General features: G+C 59.4%; 1 protein-coding gene across 2 annotated transcripts in view; it reads right to left on the bottom strand.

Moving 5' to 3' along the window:
- Window positions 1-1,033: 1,033 nt before the first annotated feature.
- WNT7B (Wnt family member 7B) overlaps window positions 1,034-24,800 on the bottom strand; it is a 40,968-nt gene continuing 17,201 nt past the window's right edge. The window contains exons 2-4 of one of the 2 annotated variants that reach the window (XM_017529464.2): window positions 17,146-17,372; window positions 7,189-7,460; window positions 1,034-2,577 (exon numbers count right to left, since the gene is read on the bottom strand). In XM_017529464.2, the coding sequence (XP_017384953.1) occupies window positions 2,098-2,577; window positions 7,189-7,460; window positions 17,146-17,372 (979 nt within the window). In that variant the 3' untranslated portion in view covers window positions 1,034-2,097. The remainder of the gene's footprint in view (window positions 2,578-7,188; window positions 7,461-17,145; window positions 17,373-24,800) is intronic. The other variant, XM_037738897.1, reaches the window with a different exon arrangement.

Below are 24,800 nucleotides of genomic sequence, written 5' to 3'. Positions count from 1 at the left end.
GGGTGGGGGATGGGATGGGGAATGGGATGGGGGATGGGGGCCGCAGCCATCCCCCTCTCCGGTACCCAGTGTAGGTCACAATAATTTAAAGACATTATAGACATTTCAACGCTATATAACAACATAAGTTAACCAGGTTCCTTGCAGAGCGTGCCGGGCCTACAGACTCCAGGGGCGTTCTGGGACTTGGGGAAGGTGACCCGATGGGGCCAGGCTGAGGGTGGGGCATTCAGGGTGGCCTGGAGGCTTGGAGGGTCCAGGCGTGGTTAGGGGCACATGGGTGGGACCACAGGGCTGGGGCCCAGGAGGAAGTCACTTGCCCCAGGCGGAGTCCAGTCTGCTTGGCTTGTCGGCTGCTCAAGAACACATTTCCAGGAGAACACGCCCTAAACCGGGGCCAGGCCTCGGGCAGTGGAGGCCGCAGCAGGAGCCAGCTGCAGACCGTCCTCTCTGGCCTTGGATGAGGAGTTCCTCCCTCTGTCACTTAAGCTCCTCAGAAACATGCTTGGAAGTGTCTAGAAAGGACACGACCTTCTCTGGATCCAGATTTTCTCAGCATCAGGATCAGGGTAAAAGGACCAGGACAAGGCTATGCAAACCCTCAAAGGCACCGAGGGGGGTGCAGACCCCAGTGAGGCTGTCGGGGGTGGAGGGAGCAGCTGAGTACTTCAAGGCATGGGAGTCACCTCCTGCCACCCTGGAGGTCCCGCTGTGCTCTCCCGGGTCAGAGCCCCAGGCTGGGCAGGAGCCAAGGTGCGAGGCTCTGCTCGAAGCTGCAGGGTCTCTGGCAGGTTCTTCTGCCACTCGGGCCTCAGAGTCCCCATCTGTCACATGGGACAAACATCCCTGACCACAGGTCCCCTGCCTGCCCACCCCTGCCTGCACTGTCCCACGGGTCAGGCTGGCTCCAGGGGGAAGGGGGGCCTATAAACTGGAGGTGCCAGGCTGGGAGGGAGACAGGATGAGGGCAGGGTCGAGGTACTCCTGGAACCTGACGTGGGTGACATTTTGATTTGCTTGACATTATTTTCTCTTTTTTTTTGAGACAGAGTTTTGCTCTGTCACCCAGGCTGGAGTGCAATGGCATGATCTTGGCTTGTTGCAACCTCCACCTCCCAGGTTCAAGCAATTCTCCTGCCTCAGCCTCCCGAGTAGCTGGGACTACAGGCATGCACCATCATGCCCGGCTAATTTTTGTATTTTTAGTAGAGACGGGGTTTCACCGTGTTGGCAAGTCTGGTCTGAAACTCCTGACCTCAGGTGATCTGCCTGCCTCAGTCTCCCAAAGTGCTGGGATTATAGGCGATCCCGGCCATCGATAGGATTTTCAAAAGAAGGGAAAACGGCCTGGAAGGGCCTGTCCATGGCTCTCTTCCAAGGCCCGGTCAGGGCTGTGTGGTCCGCCGAGCCTCTGCCCAGGTCACTCCTAGGACCCACAGGCACCTTGTGGTCCCCACCAACCCCAGGCTGCCTCAGCTCTGCAGGGGCAGAGGGCTGGCGGGCAGGGCCGGGAGAGAAAACAGGGTGGCGAGGGCATGGGCTGACATGGAGCACGGAGTTAGGACTGGCTACAAATTCGTGCTGAGAATCCTCTTCTGATACTAAGAAAACATAAATAATTTGTGTCAACATCTGTCCCCACTGCCCCCGGGCCCAGTGGCAGACCCGGCCTGGGAAATGGTCTGGAGGGGCCAGCCAGCGTAGCTGTTCTGTGTCTGTGCCGCCAGGTGGGGCAGGGGACACTCAGTCTCGTCGTCACTTTGCTCTCTGGGATACAGTGTGCCCTGGAGGTTCACTTTCCCAGAGAGAAGAAAGGGAACTTGCTGGGCTCCGGCAGGGGAGCACCGGGACCCGTGGCCTTGCTCTCTTGGTGGGTCGCGGGGGCTGTTCTGCCACAGGAGGTGGGAGGAGGTGGCAGGAGGGAGCCCCAGGGAGGCGGGCAGAGGACGTGGACCCTGGCCGGTGCCCTCCTGCACCTGGAGCTCCCTGCTCTGCACCCGCCCCTGCCTGCCGCTGGCAGCACCAAGGCAGGGAAGGCAAGGATGTGTGGAATGCCGCGGGGTGGCTGGGCTGCCCGCAGGGCCTCCGGGCGCGCCGTCACTTGCAGGTGAAGACCTCGGTGCGCTCGCTGCAGCTGTTGCATTTGACGAAGCAGCACCAGTGGAATTTGCAGTTGCACTGCCACACCTTGGTGTACTGGTGGGTGTTGTAGCCGCGGCCGCAGCACATGGTGTCACAGCCGTCCGCGCCCAGTGAGGTGCGGTTGCAGAGGCGGCCCTGTGTGCCCACGCTGCCTGTGGCTGCGTCCTCCTCGCAGTAGTTGGGCGACTTCTCGATGTACACCAGCTCCGTCTCCATGGGCTTCTGGTAGCTGCGCAGCTGCTTGATGCGCAGGAAGGTGGGCTGTCGCAGGCGGCTGGCCCGCACCACCTCCACCTGCACAGCCGCGTTGTACTTCTCCTTCAGCAGGTGGCCCACCTCGCGGAATTTGGGCAGCGTGGTCCAGCAGGTCTTGGTGGTGCAGGAGCCAGACACGCCGTGACACTTGCACTCCAGCTGCATCCGGTCCTCCAGAACCTGCGGGCGACAGGAAAGCTGCTCGACATGGCACGGCCTGAGCTGGACCCCCTCCGAGGTTCCCTACCCCTGCCTCCAGCCCCACCCGGGAGCCCGCTCCTCCACTTCGGGCTGTGTGACCGCAGGTAAGTGTCTCACCCTCCCTGAGCCTCAGCCTCCTCACCCATTCCACGGGGCTAACACTAGGTCTCCACCGCACAGGACGTTGCGAGGGTGCGATGAGACTGTCTGGGACGTGGCAGAGCCCGCTGTACGTTTATGGAGCTGTTCTGTGAGCCTCTCGCAGCCCTTCAAGGAGATGCTATGGCTTCGTCATGCACTGGTGAGGAACTGAGGCTTGGGGGCTGTGGGACTCGCTGCAGGTCACAGGCAGCAGGGCGGTAGGCCCAGCAACAGTAGGTGCTTAATAAATGCGTGTTACCACCCCTCACCACCATCTCTCCCTCTTCCCATCCTCAGACTTGGCGTAGGCCTGGCATGCAGCTGGTGGTTAGCAGATGGCTGTGTAATGGAAGCCTAGAGTGTCTGTGGCCCTCGGCGCACGTTTTCCCGAGGCCCCGGCGTGCTGAGAAGCCGAGAAGCCGACAGCCCCGGTCCGCCCGCTGCTGTTCTTTCTCCCCGCGCTACCAGGGCCCTCCACGGGTGCAGCCAAGTGTTTTCCTTGGGCCTCCCTCCACGGCCCCGGAAGGCTGATTCCCAGAGCCAGCCCTGACCCCAGGTACTCATTTACCCGGATCGAAAGGGCCCTGCCAGCCGGGCCTGATTGAAGATGGGGAATTATTAGCTGGCGCCCTGCGGCTGCAGAGGAGCCATTTGTCAGTTGTCAGAGCTCTGCTGGCCTCACTCAGCAGCCCAGCCCTGCCAGGGCTTGGCCACCCTCTGTCCCCCGCACCAGAACTCGCGGTCATGGGGCACCTGCTGTCAGCCCCCAGCTCTGGCCCAGTGGAAAAGTCCCCCAGAAAATGAACGAATGAATGAGTGCAAGAAAAAGAGGGAGAGAAACAGCCCCACCGAGGTGGCTGCTGCCCCAGGCACCTTCCTTGGCCCGGCTGCATGAGGTCCTGTGGGGCTCGAGGTTCAGCATGGGACACGGAAAAGAAGGCGCTACAGGAGCCCAGGAGAGCCTAATCCTGCTAGCGATGGTGCTTGAGGTAGGGCTTCCTGGAGGAGGTGTGGGTATTGATGGATGAGTCAGAGCTCGTTAGACAGAGGACAGTGACCCAGGACGGGTTCAACATGAGCAAAAGACTGGAGATCACTGAGCAGGAAGGAGAAGACTGGGCCCAAAGGCTCATCAACGGGGTGCTGGGTGGGCCCTAGGCTGGTGGCCTGGAGCTGGGGGTGTTCTCGGCTCTGCATCAATGATGCCCTTGGGCAAAGACTGGAGAGGCTGGGAGGAGGTGGGAGAGGGAGGCTGATGCCCCTCCCAGGGGACGGCTGAGGGTAGGAAGATCCCAGGTGTCCTAAGAGGATGGGGCAGCTTTGGGGAGCTGCAGGACTGGGAGGCTGAGCTGAGGTCATGGGCCAGAGCCTGGGCTGGGTGTCTGGGCGACCTGAGCGTATACTAGGAGCTCCTCCCTGCCTCCTGCTCCTCTCCCATCCTGTCCATCACCCCAGCTCCCTGTTCATCTCTGCTGGGACCTGTCCCCTCCTCGAAAAGCCCCTCCCTCCACTAACCTGCCCTTCAAGCCTGGAAGCTTCCCTGGCCCTGGCCACACAGACTGCTGGGATACTACCCAGGCCAGGTGCCACCCCAGGAGCTGCCCTGATGCGGCCCCTCACAGAGTTCCCAGCTGGGGGAAGTTCACCCCCTACCCCAGCTGCTCACCCTCCTCAGATGGGCCTGGATGTTTGGAGAGCTGGCAGGCCTGTCCAGACGAGAGAGTGTGCAGGCCACAGGGTCCAGCCCAAGCTGCCATCTAGTGCTCCTGCTGTGGCCCAGGATGGCTGCCGCGACACTGTGTTCTGCATCCCTGCCCCTCCTCCCTGCCCTGCCCCGTCTCCTTGTCTTCATCAAGGCCCGGGAGCCCGGTCGCACGCCACTGCCCGCCTGGGAACAATTGGCCCCACAGATAAAGCTGACTGAGCTGCTGTTTGCAGAGCGAGGGGCCACATCCTTGCTTGGCTGGGTCCCCTGGGCCACAGCCTCTCCCAGGAAGTGATTGCAAGGTTCAAGAATGTGCCTTTTCCTTCTCCAGAGCCCTGGGCATTCGAGTGACAGCACCGGTGGTGCCAGCACTGAGACGGGCCCCTGCCCCCAGAGACCACCTGGCAGGGCACAGAGTGAGCCCATCTTACTCAGAGAAGGTACAGGCAGCAGCAGGGGCCGTTCCTCCAGGCCTTGGTTCCTCCTCAACTCTGGGGGCTTGGTTTGGGGGGTGAACTGGGGGGGCTCCAGGAGACGGCTGATTCAATGTTCTTTCCAGAATAAAGGTGTAGCCTGGGCTCTGGAAACAGTGCTCAGTTGCAGCCAAGCAGGGGAGTCCACCCACCCATCCTTCCATCCATTCCAACCACTCATCCATCCACCCTTCCATCCACCCATGCACCCACTCATCCATCCACCTACCTATCCACCTGTCTTTTCACCCATCCTTTCATCCACCCATCCATGCACTCATCCATCTACTATCCACCCATCCTTCCATCAGTTCCTACACTCATCCATCCATCCAGCCAGCCATCCAGCCATCCACCTACCCACTCACCCATCCTTCCATCCACCCATCCTTCCATCCACCCATGCATCCACTCATCCATCTACCTACCCATCCACCCATCCTTCCACCCATCTTTTCATCCATCCATCCCCTCATCTACCTATCTACCCATCTTTCCATCCATTCATCCACTCATCCATCCATCCTTCCATCCACCCATGCACCCACTCATCCAACCTATGTACCCATCCTTCCATCCACCCATGCACCCACTCATCCAATCTATGTACCCATCCATCCATCCATCTATCCATCCACTCATCCACTCATCCCTTCCTCATCTATCCATCCACTCATCCACCCATCCCTTCATCATCCATCCATCCACTCATCCATCCATCCACCCACTGACCCATCCTGTCATCCATCCTTCCATCCACCCATGCATCCATCCATCCAGGCATCCACTCAACCATCTACCCACCCATCTATCTATCTATCTACCCATCCATCTATCCTCCCATCCACTCATCTATCCATCCATCCACCCACCCACCTACCCATACCTCTGTCCATACTTCCACCCACCCACCCATTCACCCATCTATACACTCATCCATCTACCCATCCATCTTTTTATCTATCCATGCATCCACTCATCCATCTACCCATCCATCTTTTTATCTATCCATGCATCCACTCATTCATCTACCAACCCATCGATCCATCCATCCATTCACCCATCCACCCATCCATCCATCCATCCATTCACATCCACCCATCCACCCATCCATCCATTTATCCATTCATCCACCCCTCCACCCATCCATCAATCCTGCCATTCATCCATCCACCCATCCATTCATCCAACAATAACTTAATAACCACTTGCAAGTAACCTCCACATCTACAAGAGAAAGTCAAACCGCTGGCCCTGCTTGCTTCCCAAGCCCTGTGGCCTTCAAGGCCCCACTCTGACACTGTCCTAGACTCCCAGGCCCTCACCGTCCTGGGTGTGACCACTGCACCCCTCATGTGGACCCAGTTCCCACAGCCAGGCCCCTGTGTGGTTCCTCTCTGCCCTGTGCTCAGCCTAGCACCTGGCATAGAAAAGGGCAGTGGGTGACCGGTGGCCTCAGCTATGGTCCCTGGGGCCGAGGGATTCTTCAACTCCTCTTTGCCTGGAAAGGCAAGTCTGTCCCACACCTGAGGAGCACCCTAGGCCCTGCTGCCCTTGGTAGAGCCCCAGGCCTTGGAGCCAGAGTCGGCGGGGCGTTCCACTTGGCTGGCTGCCCTATCTCAGGCCATCTTGCCGCCGTGCGGCTGCTCCTCCCAGCCCAGTATCTGAGGCCCTCATCTCCAGCGGGCGGGGCCCAGCTCTCTTTGACTTCTTCCCCAGTGTGTCCCTGCCTGGATTTCCTCCACTGTCACCTCCCCACACCCCCCGGCCCCATGCAGGAGCTGCCTGCTCCCCAACAGCCCCCAGCTCACAGCGTCCACCTTCCTCAGGCGGCTCCTGCCTCCTGGGGGCATCCCTTCCTTGCTGAGTAAGACTGCCTCTGCTAGGAAGTCTTTCCTGGTGTGCTGATGTGACCTCTGGGACCAGGAATGCCAAGGGCAGAGACATGGGCTGTGGCCTGGGACATCCCCTCACCCGGGGTCCCCAGCTGAGCCCAGCTCACACCCTACATGGAAATGGGGTCCCTGTCTCAGCTGGGGGCTGTGAGCATGGCTTCAGCACTCAGAGCCTCGGCTCTCACATCTCTGGATGGGACTCCTCCAGGTGTTGGGAGGCTCAGAGCCACACACGTGGAGGACCCCGACGGCCCCGCCTGCCACACACCTGCGGGGACTCAACCGCTTCCGCTAGAAGAGGAGCCCGAGGCTCCGAGAGGTCCGCAGGTGATAGCGGCTCCAGCTGATGCCCCCACCGGCCACACCCACACCCTACCTTCCTGCCAGCCTCATTGTTGTGCAGGTTCATGAGGCGCCGCGCATTCTTCTTGATCTCCCGCGCGTCCACAAAGCGCCGGGAGAAGTCGATGCCGTAGCGCACGTCGGCCGAGCAGCCGCCCCACTTCCAGCCCTCCGCCTGGTTGTAGTAGCCCTGCTTCTCACGGTCGCAGCCGCAGTTGCTCAGGTTGCCTTGGCTGCAAGCCGCGGTGACCGCATGTGCTACGCCAGCCGCGGTGATGGCGTACGTGAAGGCAGCCTCCCGGCTCCCTGCAGGGACAGACAGGTGCAGAAGGTGAGGCCCCAGGGCCCCGGGCAGGGTCGGTTCAGGGGACGGGATGCCAGGTCTCGATCCACCTGGTGTTGGCTGTCTGTGTGACCCTGGGATCATCGCTTGCCCCCTCTGAGCCTCGGACTCACCAAAGTGGGGCTGATGGGAACCACCTCTCAGGGCTGTGGTGGGGGCAGTGCCTGGTATACAGCAGGCTCCAGTGCACCCTGTGACCCGCCACCCTGCCCCCAGCATGCAGTGCCGCCTCCGGCTTCTCTTCCTGTTCCCAAGACTCTGGGCAGGAGAGGCCCAGTTTCTCCAGCCCTGGAAGTGAGCAGTGGGGAACCGTGGAAGGGGACAGGACTCTATGGCTCTGCCCCTCCCCTCTGCCAGCCTCCCAGGAGCCCCTCCTCATGGACGGGCATTTGCAATGACCCCCGTGGGGACCAGGCGTGCATGGCCAATGGAAGCTGGAGCCACAGGGAGCATGGGGGTCCTCACTCCCACCCTCAGCCAGGACCCAGGCAGAAGTCACGCTGCTCACAAGCCCTTTGTTCCCATCCCCTCTCTGCCCACCCACCTTCAGTCCATCTCCAGACCCTGGAGCCCTTTTCCTCACCTCCTCCCAACACCCCTGCCTGGCCCAGGGACCCCGGCACTGCCTGGACTTGGGCAGCAATCCTCCCTGCCTCCCTCATCCCCCCAGCCACCAGCTGGCTCACTCCAAGGCAGTCTGGGCAGGGCCCTTGCTGGCACCTTTGCAGCTCCCCTCTGCCAGTGGAGCCAAGCCCACGGCTGGGCTGGGAGGGGAGGGTCCCAGGTCTATGTCTGCTGGCTGCCCCAGCCCTCTGTCCCCATCCTCTGCCCAGAACAATGATTAAGCTGGGCACGGCAGCTCACACCTGTAGTCCCAGCACTTTGGGAGGCCAAGGCAGGCAGATCACCTGAGGTCAGGAGTTTGAGACCAGCCTGACCAACATGGTGAAACCCCATCTATACTAAAAATACAAAAATTCCCCTGGTGTGGTGGCAGATGCCTGTAATCCCAGCTACGCAGGAAGCTGAGGCAGGAGAATCACTTGAACCCGAGACACAGAGGCTGCAGTGAGCTGAGATCATGCCGCTGCACTCCAGCCTGGGCAACAGAGTGAGACTCTGTCTCAAGAAAAAAAAAAAGAGTGCAGAAGGGCCCCCAGTGCAAGCGAGGGCGGCTGGTGGGGGTGTTACCATGAGGGCGGACAGGATCAAGTAGAAGGAGTTGTCTCAGCCACAGGTGGCCCAGGTAGCCAGGGATGGCGGGAGGGAGGCGAGGGGCAGGTAGGAACTCGAGCCTGGCACCAAGTAGATGTCCCAGCCTTGCCCAGCCCCCACCTCCCAGGGCCAACTCGCTGTGGAACTGGAGCTTGTGCTCCATGACCTGGCCGAGACCCTCACTCCTCGGGCCTCAACTTCCCCATTACCACGGGATGAGGCCTGGTGTCGAGGGCTCTTTAAAATCCCTCTAGCAGGGGAGCTTTTGTGTGATAGATTTTCCTGAAGAATAGGTCAGAGGAGGGACACAGTGGGGTGGGGGTCCCTGAGGCCGGGACAGTGGGACATGGCTGGCTGGGGAGCTCCTTGGTTATCTGAGCCCCCGTCTGCCCCCTACCCCACCAGGTCCCCAGGCTCCTCACAGCCTAGAGCTGGATGGGGAAGTTCAGTGCCCTGTCCCCAGTTCACTGATATAGAGATTGGTGAGGAGACACCCCCGGGCCACACCCGCAGCTCCTGGTGTTACCCAGCCCAGCTGGTGCGGTGCCCGTGTCCAGGCTGGGGGCCTTGGTCTAGACAGGCCTTGCAGTGGCCATTGGGCACGAGAGCTGGTCGAGAAGCTCAGGGCCCAGGTGGGGCCCTGCAGTGGTCCCCTGTGACTGTCCATGCCCCAGCTTGCCCTTTGACCCCAGCCTGCCCTCAGTCACAGGGGGCAGCTCCCTGCCTGAGCCAGTCTGGCATCTGCATCCCTGACACACACACAGCTCAGGCTGGGGACATCGGGGTGGAGGCAGGGACCGTGGCATGGGCAGAGAGGCCTCCAGGCCACAGCTCGGCCCCAGTCACTGCTTGTGCAGCTGAAGGATCAGAAGCCCAGAGCCCTAGCCTGCCTGCCCAGCGGCAGTCCTGGCCTGGACCCCCGGGACCAAGGGGAGCTCTGGCCAGGGAGGGCTGGGCAGGTTGCCCCACACCCTGCACCTAATCCTGCACCTTAAACGAAGGTGACAGCAGCATGCATCTCAAGGGGTCCTACGTGGGTGAGCTGAGGCAGCAGCGGGCTCAGGACCAGCAGGAACATGAAAGTGCTGGGTGCGTGTGGGCCGCTTTTATTCATGTTGCCCATCTCCGAGCAGGCCTGGTCCCTGGGCCCCACCGTCCTGGCCTGGTGCAGCCTGAGTGGGTGCTGTGTGTGTGCATGCGTGTGTGTGCAATGCACATGTATGTGTGCACGTGCACTTGTGTACATGTGTGTGCATGTGTGCACACGTGTGTGCATGTGTGCTTGTGCATGCATGTGTGTGAGGGGGTGTGTGCGTGTGTGCATGTGAGGGTGTGTGTGTACATGTGTGTGAGGGTATAAGTGTGTGCATGCGTGTGTGCCAGGTGTACTGCTCTCTTTCTTTATGTCTCTCTACACGTCTCTGTCCTTCCCTCTCTGTTTCTCCTTCTCCCTCTGGGTCCCTCTGTCCCTCTCTGTCCCTCTCTGTCCCTCCGTCTCTCTCCAGCCCTGCCCGGCCCCCGCCCCAGCTTAGGCTGAGTCAGCGTCTCCACACTAAGCTCTTCCCTGCCGTTGTCATAAACAGATCATTGGAAAAAGTCATGCCAGGTCCAAACACGCCAGCGCCCGCGCGCCTCAGGCCTTTGTTCCGACCCAGCAGAGGCCCTCACACACCAAGGGGCAATCCCCCAGGTGGGAACAGCAGGCTCCGAGTGGACAGGACCTGGTCCTCTGGGAGCTTTCTCCCAGTCCCGAGGCATGAGGGAGCCGGGGAGGCCCCTCCTGTGTCCAGCCCAGGGTGGCCTGCCCTCAGGAGTGCTCTGGCAAAGCCAGCACCCGCCTGTGTCAGGTGGCACAGAGACCCCTTCCTCCCTGGGGCTGCCCCAGGACTTCCTGACACCTGGATCCTGGCGGGCAGTTCCCTGACAGCCTGTGGGCTCCTCGGGCCCTCAGGGCCGCATGGCCTTGGGTGGGTCACATGGTCTCTTTGCGAGCTCAGGCTCCCCTTCTGTGATGCATGGACCACAGGCCCCGAGGTGGCCATGTGACAATTCCCAGCCCAGGCAGGGCCTCAGGATGGGCTCCAGCCATGAACAAAACGATCCTCCCAGAAGGGTGGCAGGAATCAGGCTGGGTGGCGGCTGAGGGCCGGGCCAGCTGTGTCCCCGTGAGGCAGAGGGAGGGGCCCTACCCACCCTGGGCTCTGTGTCCTGCCTCCATGGCCTAGGGCCCTGGAGTCTTCACCCATGGAACCCCTGTGGGAAGCTCTGTGGGGACCTCCCTGTCCCCATTCTGAGGAGAGACCCAAACCCTGGCAGAGTCCCAGCCCGTCTCAGCCCCTCCTGGGGCAGGTGGGGCACCAAGGCCCCCAGGGCACCCGGCTGCACCCAGGGTCACACAGTGGGACCCAGGCAGGTGGGGCCTGTGTCCTTGGCAGTGGCCTCTCCATGGCTGGACCCCATCCCCACCCCACTCTTGTCCCGTCTGTCAGGGCCCTGCCCAGGAGGATGGAAAATTCCTAACTTGGACGAGTTCCAGGTGGCCTTAGAGGGGCCATGTGGAAGGATCTGGGACCGGAGGACCAGCCACTGCCCAGCCCACAGGGGCTCCATGCCACCCCCAGGAAGGGCCATAGCTCCTCAGGTTCCATCCTCCTGGGCACCAGTGCACTGCCTTCCTGGGGAGGGGTGGCCCCGGCTCATCCCACCCGAGTCAGGAGTGGGCTTAGGCAGCTTCACAGCCAGGAAAGTCTTTCTGGCTCTGACCTCCAAGGCCCCCGGTGTCCCTACAGTCCCGGATGCCTGGCCCCTGAGCCTCAGAAATGTCCGTTGTGCTGCCTTGGGCTGGGCCCCTGCGATGATGCTGGAGGTGGGGAGTGACTGGGATAGTCAGCCTGGGGCCTGCAGACCACCAGGGTGTGGCCAGCTCGAGACTGGGCCCAGCAGGCATTGCTTCCCAGCCCGGCCCCATTGGCCTGTGCTCACCCATCACATCCTGGGTGCAAACGCTGGCCTGGTATACAGCAGGCACTCAATGCAGGCTGAAGAACAACCAGGCCTGGTGAAGGGAACTACCCTTCCATCCCCGCTCTGGCTCTCCTCCAGAAACAGCTGGTCAGTGACCCTTGTCCTCAGACTGCCTCACCCCATGCTGGACGGTAGTGTCCTGGGAGTGACGGTCAGATCCACGTTCAAATGTCCCCTCTGTCCCTGACCAGGTGACTCGGGGCCACTGTCTCCTAGCCCCTATGGGTGCAGCACCACTTGTGGAAGTCTCACGAGAGCCGCAGGTGTCAGCGGAAATCTTCTAGTAGCCACATTCAGAAAAGTGAAAATAACTTTGGTGACTTTTGTTTTTTGAGACAGTTTCACATTGCACTGCCCGGGCTGGAGTGCCGTGGCGCGATCTTGGCTCACCACAACCTCCGCCTTCCAGGTTCAAGCAATTCTCCTGCCTCAGCCTCCCGAGTAGCTGGGATTACAGGCGCACGCCACCACGCCCAGCTAATTTTGTATTTTTAGTAGAGGTGGGGTTTCACCATATTGGTCAGGCTGGTCTCAAATTCCCGACTTCAAGTGATCCACCCGACTCAGCCTCCCAAAGTGTTGGAATTACAGGCGTGAGCCACTGTGCCCAGCTATGGAACTTAATTTTGATAGTATATTTTATTTAGCCAACATATCGAAAATCTTACCATCTTACTATGTAATCAGTGGAAGAGTTATTCAGGAGATACTGTCCTTGCTTTTGGGGTTTGAGTCTTCAAAATCCATGTGTCTCTTACACCTACGACGGCACAGCTCGGTTGGCACACACCGTATTGCAAACGCTTCCCTGCCAGAGTGGTCTGGGGCCACCAGAATGAACAGCACAGCCCTCGAGGCTTTGTCCTTGCTGGGGGTTGGGGGGGGTCACTGGGCCCAGACTGCAAAGCCCCGCAGGGCCGCAGATGCACTTGGCCTGAGAGCCACCCTCTGTCCCCACTGCCCCTGGCCTCTCAGACACCCCAACACGGGTCCTTGGTCCCTCAGACTGTCCAGCAGCCGACAGCCCTTGCTGAGCCCCTGCCGTGTGCAGCCCAGAAGACACTCCCCATGCAGAGCTCACCCCTGGCGACAGCTGTGCTGGTGTCCCGGGCCACTCACGTGAGCATGGATTAGGGGCAGTCCCTATGCCTGGTCATGTCTGAGGCCGGCACATGATGGGCAGGACTCAGTGTTCCCTGGCAGCTTGAGGGTGGGGCTGGGGGGCCTGAGATCACACAGCCACTGCCCCAGGCACAGGCCAGTGATCTCGGAGGACTCTGGCTTCCAGCGGGGGTGGCAAAGTGCTTGGAAGGAAACGACCCACAGAGGGAAGGCTCTCACCTGCTCAGAACTCCTATGCCTCCTGGGCCCTCCGGAGCTTCACTGGTGCTCCAGCCCTGCCCCACCCTCCAGCCTCTGCTGTCAGCCCTGGAAGTTCTTGTCACTCCTGATAAATGTTCTTGGTTTTCTGGCTCCAGGGCCTCAGCACACGCTGTTCCACCCACCTGGTGCCCCCCTTCCCTTCGCTCACCTCCAGGCTGGCCTGGGTCACCTCCTCTGGGAAGTCCTTGCTGACAACCCCGATTTGATGATGGCACCTGTTAGAAACTGCCTTGGGTCTGGGATCGGTGGCTCACACCCATAATCCCAGCACTTTGGGAGGCCGAGGCGGGCAGTTCACAAGGTCAAGAGATAGAAACCAGCCTGGCCAACATGGTGAAACCCCGTCTCTACTAAAAATACAAAAATTAGCTGGGCATGGAGGCGTGCACCTGTAGTCCCAGCTACTCAGGAGGTTGAGGCAGGAGAATCGCTTGAACTGAGGAGGCAGAGGTTGCAGTGAGCCGAGATGGCGCCACTGCAGTCCAGTCTAGGTGAGACTCCATCTCANAAAAAAAAAAAAAAAAAAAAAAGAAACTCCCTGCCTTGGTTGGTTTCCAACAGACTTTCCTGGGATACGAGGTTCTCCTGACACGCCGCTCCTTTGTTCTGCCCCCACCGTGGCAGAAGACTGCTCAGCTGGGGACAGCCACCTCTAAGCTCACTTCCAATCAACAGGAGAGGTAAGTTAGGGGCCTGGGTGAGCCACAAGCCTCTCTCGACACATGAGGCTCGGGAGGCCTGCAGGCATGAGGGAGAACCCAACAGTGGAGGGGGACTTAGTGGGAGCCTTGACCCTCTGAGGGGAGCGGAGTGACTGGCACCCCGGGCCCAGGGCAGAGCGGCACAGGTCAGAAGAAACACGTCTAATGGGTGGAAGCCAGCACATCATCCCCAACGCACACAAGCACCCACACCAGGTGATGGAAAAGGGACTGGAATTTGCACAGGGAGTTGATTTGCCCTTTTGAGGGTGCCCTTTCAGCCCTCTAGATTTAGGCACAGCCCAAGGTCAAGGCCTGAAAGGGGCTGTCCCACCCACGCAGGCCAGTTCCCCTCTCAGAGCCAATCATTAATTGGCACCGCTTGAGTGGCTGTTCCCACGGGTGTCCTGGCAGCCTGCCAGCCTGTGGCCCAGCTCCCAGCCCATGCCAGGGCACCCAGCTGGCCTTGCACATGGCTGGCCTCCCTGATCAGACCCGCCTCCTGCTCATGACTCCCCACAGCTGAGCCCTGGAAGAGGAACGGGGCCTGGCGTGCTTGGGGAGGAGGAGCCAGATACGCCTGAAGCTCTGGTTTTCAGAAGGGATGCGGGGAACAGGGGTGAACATGGGAGGCAGCCACTCACACTCCAGTCTAAGAGGTTAACATTATCCTGAGGCCATAGGGAGCTATTGAAGGTTTTGCAGGAAGAGCTTCTGTTCAACTCAGCAACCAGGGCTGGTGTGGGCAGGAGGCAGTGACAGCTGTCAGGGGACGGCCAGAGAGGCAGGCCCTGCCGCAGCATGGGGCAGAGCCCTGGGGTGTGCAGGTCAATGACACCAGGTTTCTGCTGAGATAACTGGCCGGGTGAGGCTGGGGACGGGAGAGTCAAGTAACAGGTGCTGAGCATGCCGGGCCAGGGGTTCGCACAGGTCAAGGGGAATGGAAGCTGCGGGCAGGAGTGAGGCCGTAGCTGAGAGGCCAGACACTCATGCCGCTAAGGGGGCCAAGGGGCCGAGGTGCACCTGGAGGAGCCGGCACTGCCCAGCTGGGACTGGGCAGAGAAGGGACAGCCAGAGGGATGGGAGGAAGCACAGGCTGTAAGCCGGGGCCCAGAAGCCAGGGAAGATGGGGGACTGTCGGCACCAGGAAGGTCACCAGGGCCCAGGTCAAGAGCAGGGGGGTGATCAAGGGTGTGAGATGAAGATAGTGGATGTGGATTTGCCTCCTAGACGCTCAGGAATGTAAGGGGGTGTCTTAGGCAGGCTCCATAGCAGCAGAGCCTGAGACGGGATGCAGTGCGCCCAGGATCGAGGGACAGAACAGGACATACAGCTAAGCAGGACACCAGTCACATGGCCGCAGCCTGATCCCAGGCGAGCTCGGGGACCCCACAGAGACACCCAGGGTGTCCCCCATGTCCCTCACCCCGTGTCTCATGCTCCCAAATAAAGTCCAAGCTCCCAGCCCTCCATGGAGGCACAGTGCATTTCCATGTCTGCCCCCTCCCAGTGAGGAAAGGCGGCGAGGATTAGGAGGAACGGCCAGGGACACCTGACCTCAGTTCCACCACGACTCCCCGGGGGCTCAGCTGGGAGGCAGGGGCACTCACAGCTGCCTCCGAGCCTGAGAGCTCATCGAGGAGGGGCCGGGCAGGCAGATGGGCCCTGGCACGAGTGAGCACCCATGCCAACACCCTCCCCACCGGCTGGATGGGCAGCCCCGCCTGCCACAGCTGGCACCTGCAGGGAGGAAGCTGCACTTGGGTGGTGGGGCCCCAGGGAGCGGGTGGTGCCACCCTCCTCGATGTGCCAGGCGCCACCCACGGGCTGCTCACCACAAAGGAGCCCCCGGGGGCGTTCCCCTGTGCCACCCCCAGCCCCACACCAGCGTTCCAAGCCCTGCAGAACCTAGCTCTGGCCTGTGTCCCGGCAGCTGCAGCTCTGCTCAGCTCCAGGATCAGAAGGACAAGTTATGCCCATGGGCTGGGCACCCTGCAAGCCTGGCACTGTGCCTGAGTCATCCCCCTTCTCTGCCCCTCACCACAGCCTGGGGGCCAGGGCATATCACTAGCTCCACTCTCAGGCACACCACACAGTTTATTGAGCACGTAGGAGAGCTTCAGGGACCCAGGCGAGGGCCAACTGGCTCAAAGCTCACGTCACCTGTGGGAGAGCCGAGGCCTTGAGCAAACCCAAGTGATGAGCTCAAGGTCACACAGCTGGATTCAAACCCAGGTCAGCCTCCAAAGATCACTTTTTCTTTTTTTGAGACAGAGTCTTGCTCTGTCACCCACGCTGGAGCGCAGTGGCGCGATCTTGGCTCACTGCAACCTCCTTCTGCCTCAGGTTCAAGCAGTTCTCGGGCCTCAGCCTCCCAAGTAGCTGGGATTACAGGCGCCCATCACCATGCCCAGCTAATTTTTTGTATTTTTCATAGAGGTGGTATTTCACCGTGTTGGCGAGGCTGGTCTTGAACTCCTGACCTGACAGGTGATCCACCTGCCTCGGCCTCCCAAAGTGTTGGGATTACAGGTGTGAGCCACCACATCTAGCCCTAAAATCACTTTTTAAAGCCCCTCTCTGGGTCTCAGTCTCCTTGCCTGTAAAATGGGCATGATGAAGCCTTACTCCCAAGGCTGTGAGGACAGGGACGGGTTGTGGCCTCAGGCACTGTGCACAGTCAGCAGGGATCTTGCCAGCCCACCTGGCAGGTTTTGGTGTTTGCCTGGTGTCCATTAAACCAGAGGCCCACCCTCTCCACAGCCCAGACTCCTCGTCCGAATCCCCGCCCACCTGCCCTGCCTTCCGACCTCGGATTCCCTGTGCTGCGTGTGTTGTGCATGCTGAAGCATCCTGCACAGCTCACATGGCTCTCTCTACCTGGAAGCCCCTCCACTCTTGGAATCCACAGCATTCATCCCGTCCTTCTTGTGCCCCGACTACCTACCCCATGCAGGAAGTGTCACTATTCCCCACTCTCCAGATACAGGAACAGAGATGTCGCCAGAAGAGGCAAAGTGCCTCTCTCTACACAGCTTCTAGACATCGGCAGAGTGGGCCCCAGCCACTGCATGCCACCGCCAGCACCGCCACGCCACCAGCCTGCGGGCCCACATCTACGTCCCGACGATGTCCCCCCGCCCCAAGCAAGGACCCGCATCTGCACACACAGCCTGGCTCCATCGAGGCCTCCCCTGTCTCAGACACGGTGGTGCCCCGTAGGGAAGCCAAAGAAGTCGCCAGCAGGAGGCTGGCATCAGTGGGCGGCCTGGCCCCCTGCCCTGGCCGTGATGGCTTGGCCCCTTGAGCCCAGAGGCGCCCTTACCTACTCGGAGCTCTTGCCCGAAGACGGTCTTCTCGCCAAGGGCAGAGCAGTTCCAGCGTCCGAAGCGGAACTGGTACTGGCACTCATTGATGCCCATCTGCGCCCCCTCCCCGATCACAATGATGGCATCGGGTCGGCTCTGGCAGATGGCACGCTGCCGCGGGGCGAGGCCAGGAATCTTGTTGCAGATGATGTTGGCTCCCAGGGCCACCACGGATGACAGTGCTCTGTGGAGGGGAAGAGACAGAGGCCGTGAGATGGTGGTGGCCAGCACCCCTCCTCGCACCCCCACCTTTCCCGAGCCCTGCACTAGCTCCGCCCACCAGGGCACGAGCAGATCCCTACCCTCAGGGGGCATTTCCCATCAGCTCCCACGAGGGACCCCTGGCAACCACACGTCTCCCCAGCTCTCACAGGACCCCCGGCGACCACACATGTCACCCCAACTCACGTGGGACCCACACACCCCAGGCCTCTGAGCCTCAGAATGTGAGAATCACGCAATCACAAGTCCCATGGCTCTCCAGGCTGCTGAATCAGATACGCAGCCCCTTCCAATTACAGAGAACTTGGGATGTGGCAGCCACCAACTCTGGACTGTCTGCAGCTGCCTCCAAGCAGCAGACCCCAACTCCAAGACCACCGGGGTTTTCCCCCCATTTATAAATACCCTGATGGCCCCTCCATGGCAAATGGGCCAGGCAGGCCTCTGAGCAGGCTGGCAGCCAAGCCCACCCGGTACCAACTCCAGCTCCGGCCTACCTTGAGAGCCTCAGTTTCCACACCCATGAAATGGGGGTATAAAACACCCATCCCCCCACCCCCCCACAGGCTCAGATGACCACAGGGAGAAGGGCCGCACCGTGAATTCTCTCCTGTCGGGGTGACTGGGTGCGCGCAGAGGAAGAAATCAGGCCTGCAACAAATTGAGCACCTACTGTGTGCTGGGCTCGGCAGGGGCCTTATTGCAATACTGCAGCCTCGCAGTGGTCCCCTGAGGAGGCCTTTGTCATTAATCTCCTGGCAGCTCTCAGAACCTGAAGCCCTAGACAGGAAGCCACAGGCCACGTTCACTCTACTGGAAGTGTTATCAGTGGGATTGTTTTTTGTTTGTTTTTAGTGTTTTGAGACAGTCTCGGAGTCTCGCTTTGTCGCCCAGCTGGAGTACAGTGGTGCGATCTCCGCTCCCTGCAACCCCACATCGCGGGTTCAAGACATCCTCTTGCCTCAGCCTCCCCAGTAGCTGGACTACACCCGGCTAATTTTTGTATTTTTAGTAGAGACAGGGTTTCAACCATGTTGGCCAGGCTGGTCTCAAACTCCTGACCTCAGGGGATCCGCCCGCCTCGGCCTCCCAAAGTGCTGGGATTACAGGTGTGAGCCATTGCGCCCGGCTTTATGTGTTTATTTAATGAGGTGAAATTCCCATAACGTAAAATGGACCATTTTGAAGTGTAGGGTTCTGTGGCATTTAATACATTCGGTGTTGTGCAACCTCCACCACCATCAGGTTCCCAGATATTTCCGCCACCCCAAGAGGAAATTGTACCCAGCAGTCCCTCCCCGTCCTCCCCTCCCCGACCCCGGCAACCACCAGTCTGCTTTCTGTTCCCATGGATTTTCCTATCGATGGAATCATTCATTATGTGACCTTTGGGGTCTGGCTCCTTTCGCTTAGCGTCATGTTTTAAAGGGTCATCCACGTGGTAACATGTCAGTGCTTTATTTCTCTGTGAGGTTGAGTGATGGTCCACTGCGTGGCTAGACCACGTTTTGTGTATTCATTCATGGCTGGTGGACACTTGGGCTGTTTCCACCTCGGGACTATTGTGAGTCATGCTGCCATGAACATGAGGGTGCAGGTTTTGGTTTGAGCCTCTGTTTTCAGCCTCTGGGGCATGGACCCAGGAGTTGCTGGGTCGGGTGGTCCCTTCGCTTTGGACTTGCCGGACCGCCCTCCACCGAAGCCGCACCAGTCATCTGGCTTTACGCATCCACAAAGGGACGGTGAGCTGAAAGGCGGGTGGCTGGTTTCAGGCAGACCTGCAGGCAACTGTTGGGTTTCAGCACAGCGCTGGGCTTCAAAACAACAGATCAGGCCTGTTTAGTGAGGGAGCAAGATGTGGGAGTTGGGGGGACCACCAGGGGCTCCCTGAAGTTGATGCCCATGGCCCTGGGTGCCTAGTGTGCTAGGGACCCTTCTTCTACCTACTGCCCGCTTGCCCTTTTCTTGAAAGAAACAAGTCAGTGATTTTCCAGGGTGGCTGACACCCACAGCCAGCTGGAAAGTCCCCGGGTGGCCTGACAGCACGTGCTGCAGCGGGGCGACACTCAATCCCTGAGACCCGCCCGGCCTCCCCGCTAATCTGGCCAAGGCCTCCCTGGGTCTCCCACGGGCACAATGGGCAGAAAAGCCCCAGGCTGGCATTGAGGAAGAGCATCTGGATGGGTGGGGCTGTGATCAGGTTGGAATTCGGGGAATTCCGCCCAAAGTAATTGTAGATCCTCGGAAAACCGAGCTGGGGAAATGAGACGGATGGGAACCCTGCCAGGCACCCGGCTTGGCGTGGGGTAGAGCCTGCCTCAGTCCTGGCCTGAGGGATACTCTCCAGGCCCAAATTCTCCCAGCGGGCTCAGGGCTGAATAGCCCCCATTACCTGGAGTAGGTGCCTTTGCTGGGGGGACCCTGATGGGACTTAGTATGAGCCCCGGGGGCAGCAACGGATCATCTCGATGGCCAAAGCCCTGGCCTCCTGCCTCCAGGCAGCTGTCCACCACTGGCCCTGCCAGCACCCAGATCTGACCATGTCAATCCTCTGCTCAAAGCTCGTCCATAGCTCCCCATTGCCCAGGGGACTATCCAGGCCCCTGTGCCTGGAACCAGAGGCCTCTTGGGATCTGGTCTCGGATGACCCCACCTCCCAGCTGTGTCTGCTGGGCCTTCTCCTGGGTGCTGCCCCTTCTCCATTTTTCTGTCTGACATATTCCATTTCCCTTTCAGGACCCCAGTGAAAGCCCCCTGGGCTCAAACTCCCTATTCCCTGGCACCGAGAAGCACGGTGGGTGCTGGTTTTGCTGGGTAGACTCATCCTGCAGTCTCACAGTCACTGTTCTGTGCCCGGCTTCCCCCTCAGGCGGCAGCCCCTCCAGGACAGTGTGGAGTCTACGCTCAGTCAGGACTCAGGGCTGCCTGGTGTGGTCATCCTGAGTGTTTGTGGAATAGATCAATGAATACATGAACAAGTCAGCATTTAAGAACCACCTGTGAAAGAACTCAACCCAATGAAAAGGAAAACAGCCCAGTAAGGAGCAAAGCGCTCTACACACTTCTCGGAAGAAGCTCTTGAAAAGATGCTCAACCTCCGGAATCACCGGGGAAGTGCAAACCAAAGCCAAAGTGAGATACCGCCTCACACCCACCAGGAGGGCGAGGCTGTCAAAAAAGAAGGAAAGAAAACAACAAGTGTTGCTAAGGGTGCGGAGAAACGGAAACCCTCACGCCTCGACGGCAGGAGCAGAAAACGGTGCGGCCACGGTGGCCGACAGGTTGGCAGCTCCTCAGCAAGTTAAACCTGGCATTACCCAACGATTCCACCCCTTGGTACATATTCACATGAATGGAAGACAGGTGCTTAGACTAAAATTTGTACACAAATGTTCACAGTAGCACTATTCACAATAGCCAAAGGGTGAGACAAACTCAAACGTCCAACAGCTGAGTGGGTAAAGCACGTGTGGTCCATCTACACGATGGAATATTACGTGGCCACAAAAGGGAATGAAGCACTGAGTTATGCTGCAGTGTGGGGGAACCTCAACAGCACGGTGTGAAGTGAAGGAAGCTAGACCCCAAAACCACATACTGTGTGGATAGGAAATTTCCAGACTAGGCAAATCCGTGGAGACAGAAAGTAGAAAGGGCTGGGAGGAGGAATGGGAAGTGGCTGGTAATGGGTGTGGAATTTCCATCTCGGGTGATGGAAAGTTCTGGAACTGGGGTCGTGGTTGCATCATGTTGTGAATGGACGAAATGCCACTGACTTGTTCACTTTAAAGTGGTAAATTTTATTTTATGTATTTTAACCACGATTTCAAAAAACTCTATCTACACACAGGACTCACACTCAGTGAAGATTAGGACCCAGCTAAAGGGGATGCTGGAGGCCCCCCCATAACGCCCTGCTTGCTCTCCTGCACACTTACCGGGATGTGTGGGACTGACGGGGCGGGAACTAGAACCCCCAGCAGCCCCCTCTGTGCCCGTGCACAGGTTAAAGAGGAAGGAAGGGCATCAGGGAATAGAATCTAGGCTCTTGCACTGTATTTTCTGCCAGAAGTATAAATAATCAGATGTGGTTGGTAATTCAGAAATAATTTCAAAACTGTCTCCCTTACTCAGTGGTGGTGTTTGGGTTTCCACTAATGATACCAAATGGTTCCATCCTGAGGGTCAACATTGGGCCACCTCACCTGTGCATCATTTAACCCTCACCTTGTTAGGTGAGTGGTGCCGTCTCCATTCTGCAGGTGTGCAGACTGGAGCTCCCAGAGGCCAAGGAACCTGCCGGGGGCTGCACAGCCAGGCTCGGAGCCCCGACTCTGAGTCCAGAACTCAGGCAGAAGAAGGAGTGCCACATGGTAAGTGTGCAGCGCACGCTAGAACAGGGCCTGGGGGGGACACTGTGTCGGCTTTTTATTCTCAAAACAGCTTAAGTTCTTCCTCTGCTTAAAATCCTTCAGGCCGCGCATCCACTGACTCCAGGTGCACAGGCGGCTCCCGTGCAGCTGCCATCCCTGCCCTCCCACTGCTGCCCTGGGCACTGTCAGCTCTGACCCCTGCCCTCCCCGAGTCGGCCTGGCCCATGCCATTCCTTCTACCTGGAGGGGAGGGGGCTGGAAATGGGAGTGACTGGCCTTCCTTAGGGCACGGTGGGTGTGAGAAGTGGGCTCAAAATATCTCCCAGCTAAATGGTGACTTGGAGGAGGCCATAGAGCCACACAGGTAGCGTGCTGGGGCCACTGGGGAGTGCGGGCCGGCGTGGGCACCCTCAGCAAGGCCTGTGGGTGGACTTAGCTTCACTCCAAGTGTGCCAACTCGCAGTGCTGGCTTCCCAGTCCTCGGCTGCTTGCCTGGGTGCCCGGGGAGGTTGGCCAGGGAGGCTCTGAGTGACAATGAGTGCAGCGATTCTGGGAGGGGACGTTCACGTTTCAGTCGCTGACTGTTTCCATGGAAAATTCTGCCCCCAGCTCGTCCCCCTGCTCTGAATGGGGCCTCGGGACACAGGCGAGATGGTAGGTGGGATGGGCAGGTTGCAAGTCTGGAACGTCTCTGTGCCCCAGGTGGGGCCAGTCCGCTGTAGGGGGGGCACTTATGGGAGAAGAGTTTGGCCCTCCAGACCAGAAGCCTCCCCCTCATTCCCCAGGGACTGTGGATCAGACCCTGCGGTCCCAGGCCAGTGGCCAGCAGAGGCCTGGGAGCTCCCTGAATTGCATCCTGGCTGGGCTTTGTGCTGGCCCCGTGTGCAAGGAGGGGCTGCAGCCAGGTAGTGGGACGACCTGGCTCTTTGGCAGAGCGGCCCCAAGGGAAGGGGGCCATCTCCAGGAGGAGGTGGCTATAGTGGGGGTGAGGGGAGCTAGACCCCCAAACCACATACTGTGTGGTTTCATGGAGATGAAATGTCCAGACTAGGCAAATCCAGCCCCTTCAACCACTGCCCGGTGACAGGTGGGAGCAGAAGCGGCCAAGAGGCAGGTCCTCAGCTGCAGCGTTAGCAGGAATCAGGTCAGCCCCGCAGCCCTGGGGCGCCTGAGTCTGCATCTTCCTAGCTGTGAGGCTCAGGCAAGTTTCTTACCTGTGCCTCAGCTTGCTCCTCTGTAAAATGGAAGTGATAACAGCCCGATACATCTCAAAGCCGCTGGGAGGGCCCATCACTTGGTGTCCACAGCACAGGCCGCTGGGCTGCAGTGAGAGCCCTCATTATTAACCCTGGAGGCCTGAGACTGGGAGCCCATTGGTGAGCTCATTCACCGGAGGCAGTCTCCGAACCCCAGGATCCAGCCTCCACCTGGAGACCAGGGAGCAGCTTCATCTACGGGACCCCAGGCCTGAGACCAGCAATTGTGAAGCCACTGGGTATCCACGTCAGCCACTGCCTGTGCCACTGATGGTCCATTCCCGGATCAGTCCTTCCCTACGACCCAGCGATCTCTCTCCTGTGCCCAGGATAAACCTGTGTGCTTGTGATCACCCAAGGATACGCACGCGGGTCTACAGCACAAATGGGGAACAACCCAGGTGTCTGTCAACAGGAGGATGGCTAAACAAAGTGTGGTCCACACACGCAGCGTGCCACTACGGCGAGGAAACCGCTGACACTCGTCAACACGGATGCCCTCACGGACAGCGCGGTGCGGGAAAGGAGCCAGGCAAGAGGACATGTGGGTTCCTGCACTTAGAAGAATCTCTAGGACAAGCCCACCTCATCTGGGAGACAGAAATCGGAACAGTTACCCTTTGATGGGCGGCACTGACTGGGGCGGGCAGAGGGAGCCTGCCAGTAGGCAGAATGTTCTATGTCCCGAGACAGGTGATGATTACATGGGTGCACACGTGTGTAAAAAGCACATCAAGCTGCCCACTGGAGATTTCCACATTTCACATACGCTATATCTCAGCATAAAAGTAAAGTGACTTTATTGAAATGCAGCAATAACAAGGCAGGAATGGAAACTCCAACCTTCTTATAATAATTAAAATACAGAAAACAGGCCGGGCATGATGGCTCATGCCTGTAATCCCAGCTACTTGGGAGGCCCTTGTCACTCAGGCTGTCACTCAGACTGTTACAGGTCAGTCGAAGCCAACTCACACCCCACTTCACATAGGCTGAGAAGATGCCTGCTGTCCACGTCAGGGCCTGGCATTTACAACTAGGGGGCAGGTGGTGAGGACTATGGGGGTGAAACCACACAAAGTAGCCCATGAGAGGGCACACCTCCTTGCCAGCGACAGGACAAGCTGTATCTTTCTGGTGATGAAGCCTGGGAGAAATCAGGCTATGCGATGACATGGATGTGGGCTAGTGTCCCGAGGAGGCCTGGGAGCCAGGCACCTCCACCTCAGTATCCCGTTTCTCCTCCACATTCCCAAAAACCAATCCCACAATCCACAGCCCAGCTCTGTTTGGCCGTGGAGGGCAAGCAGCCCCACAGCAGCAGAGCCTCCCACCTGGCTGGAGCCCCACTTCCCGCCTCACTGTGGAAGGATACCAGCGCCCAGCACAGCACCCAGGCAGTCCTAGTGCTGCCCACCCCAGCCAGTTTCAGGGTGGAAGCAGCCCCTGTCCGGCCACTGAGAGCGTTCCCGAGAAGGACCAGGGCAGCTCTCTGGGGGAGACGCGGGATCTGACTTCTTCCTGGAACCCAGCTGGAGTCTGCCCGGGCCTCAACATCCCAGAGGCCACAGAGCCACAGGAGCCAGAAGCAGGAACACTGGGGCCATGTGCCCTCCCCTCCCAGATAAGAGGCACCTCCCTCAAAAAGCTCATCAGAGGTCAGAAAGGCTTTCCCCAGCATGCCCCGCTCTGCCCCCAGGGCAGTCACCATCCTGACCCCCACCATCCTGCCCCCCCACCATCCTGTCCCCCCACCATCCT

Source organism: Cebus imitator, unplaced genomic scaffold (assembly GCF_001604975.1).
Source record: "Cebus imitator isolate Cc_AM_T3 unplaced genomic scaffold, Cebus_imitator-1.0 Scaffold59, whole genome shotgun sequence".
Lineage (NCBI taxonomy): Eukaryota > Metazoa > Chordata > Mammalia > Primates > Cebidae > Cebus > Cebus imitator.
This window is presented reverse-complemented; position numbering and strand designations above follow the sequence as displayed.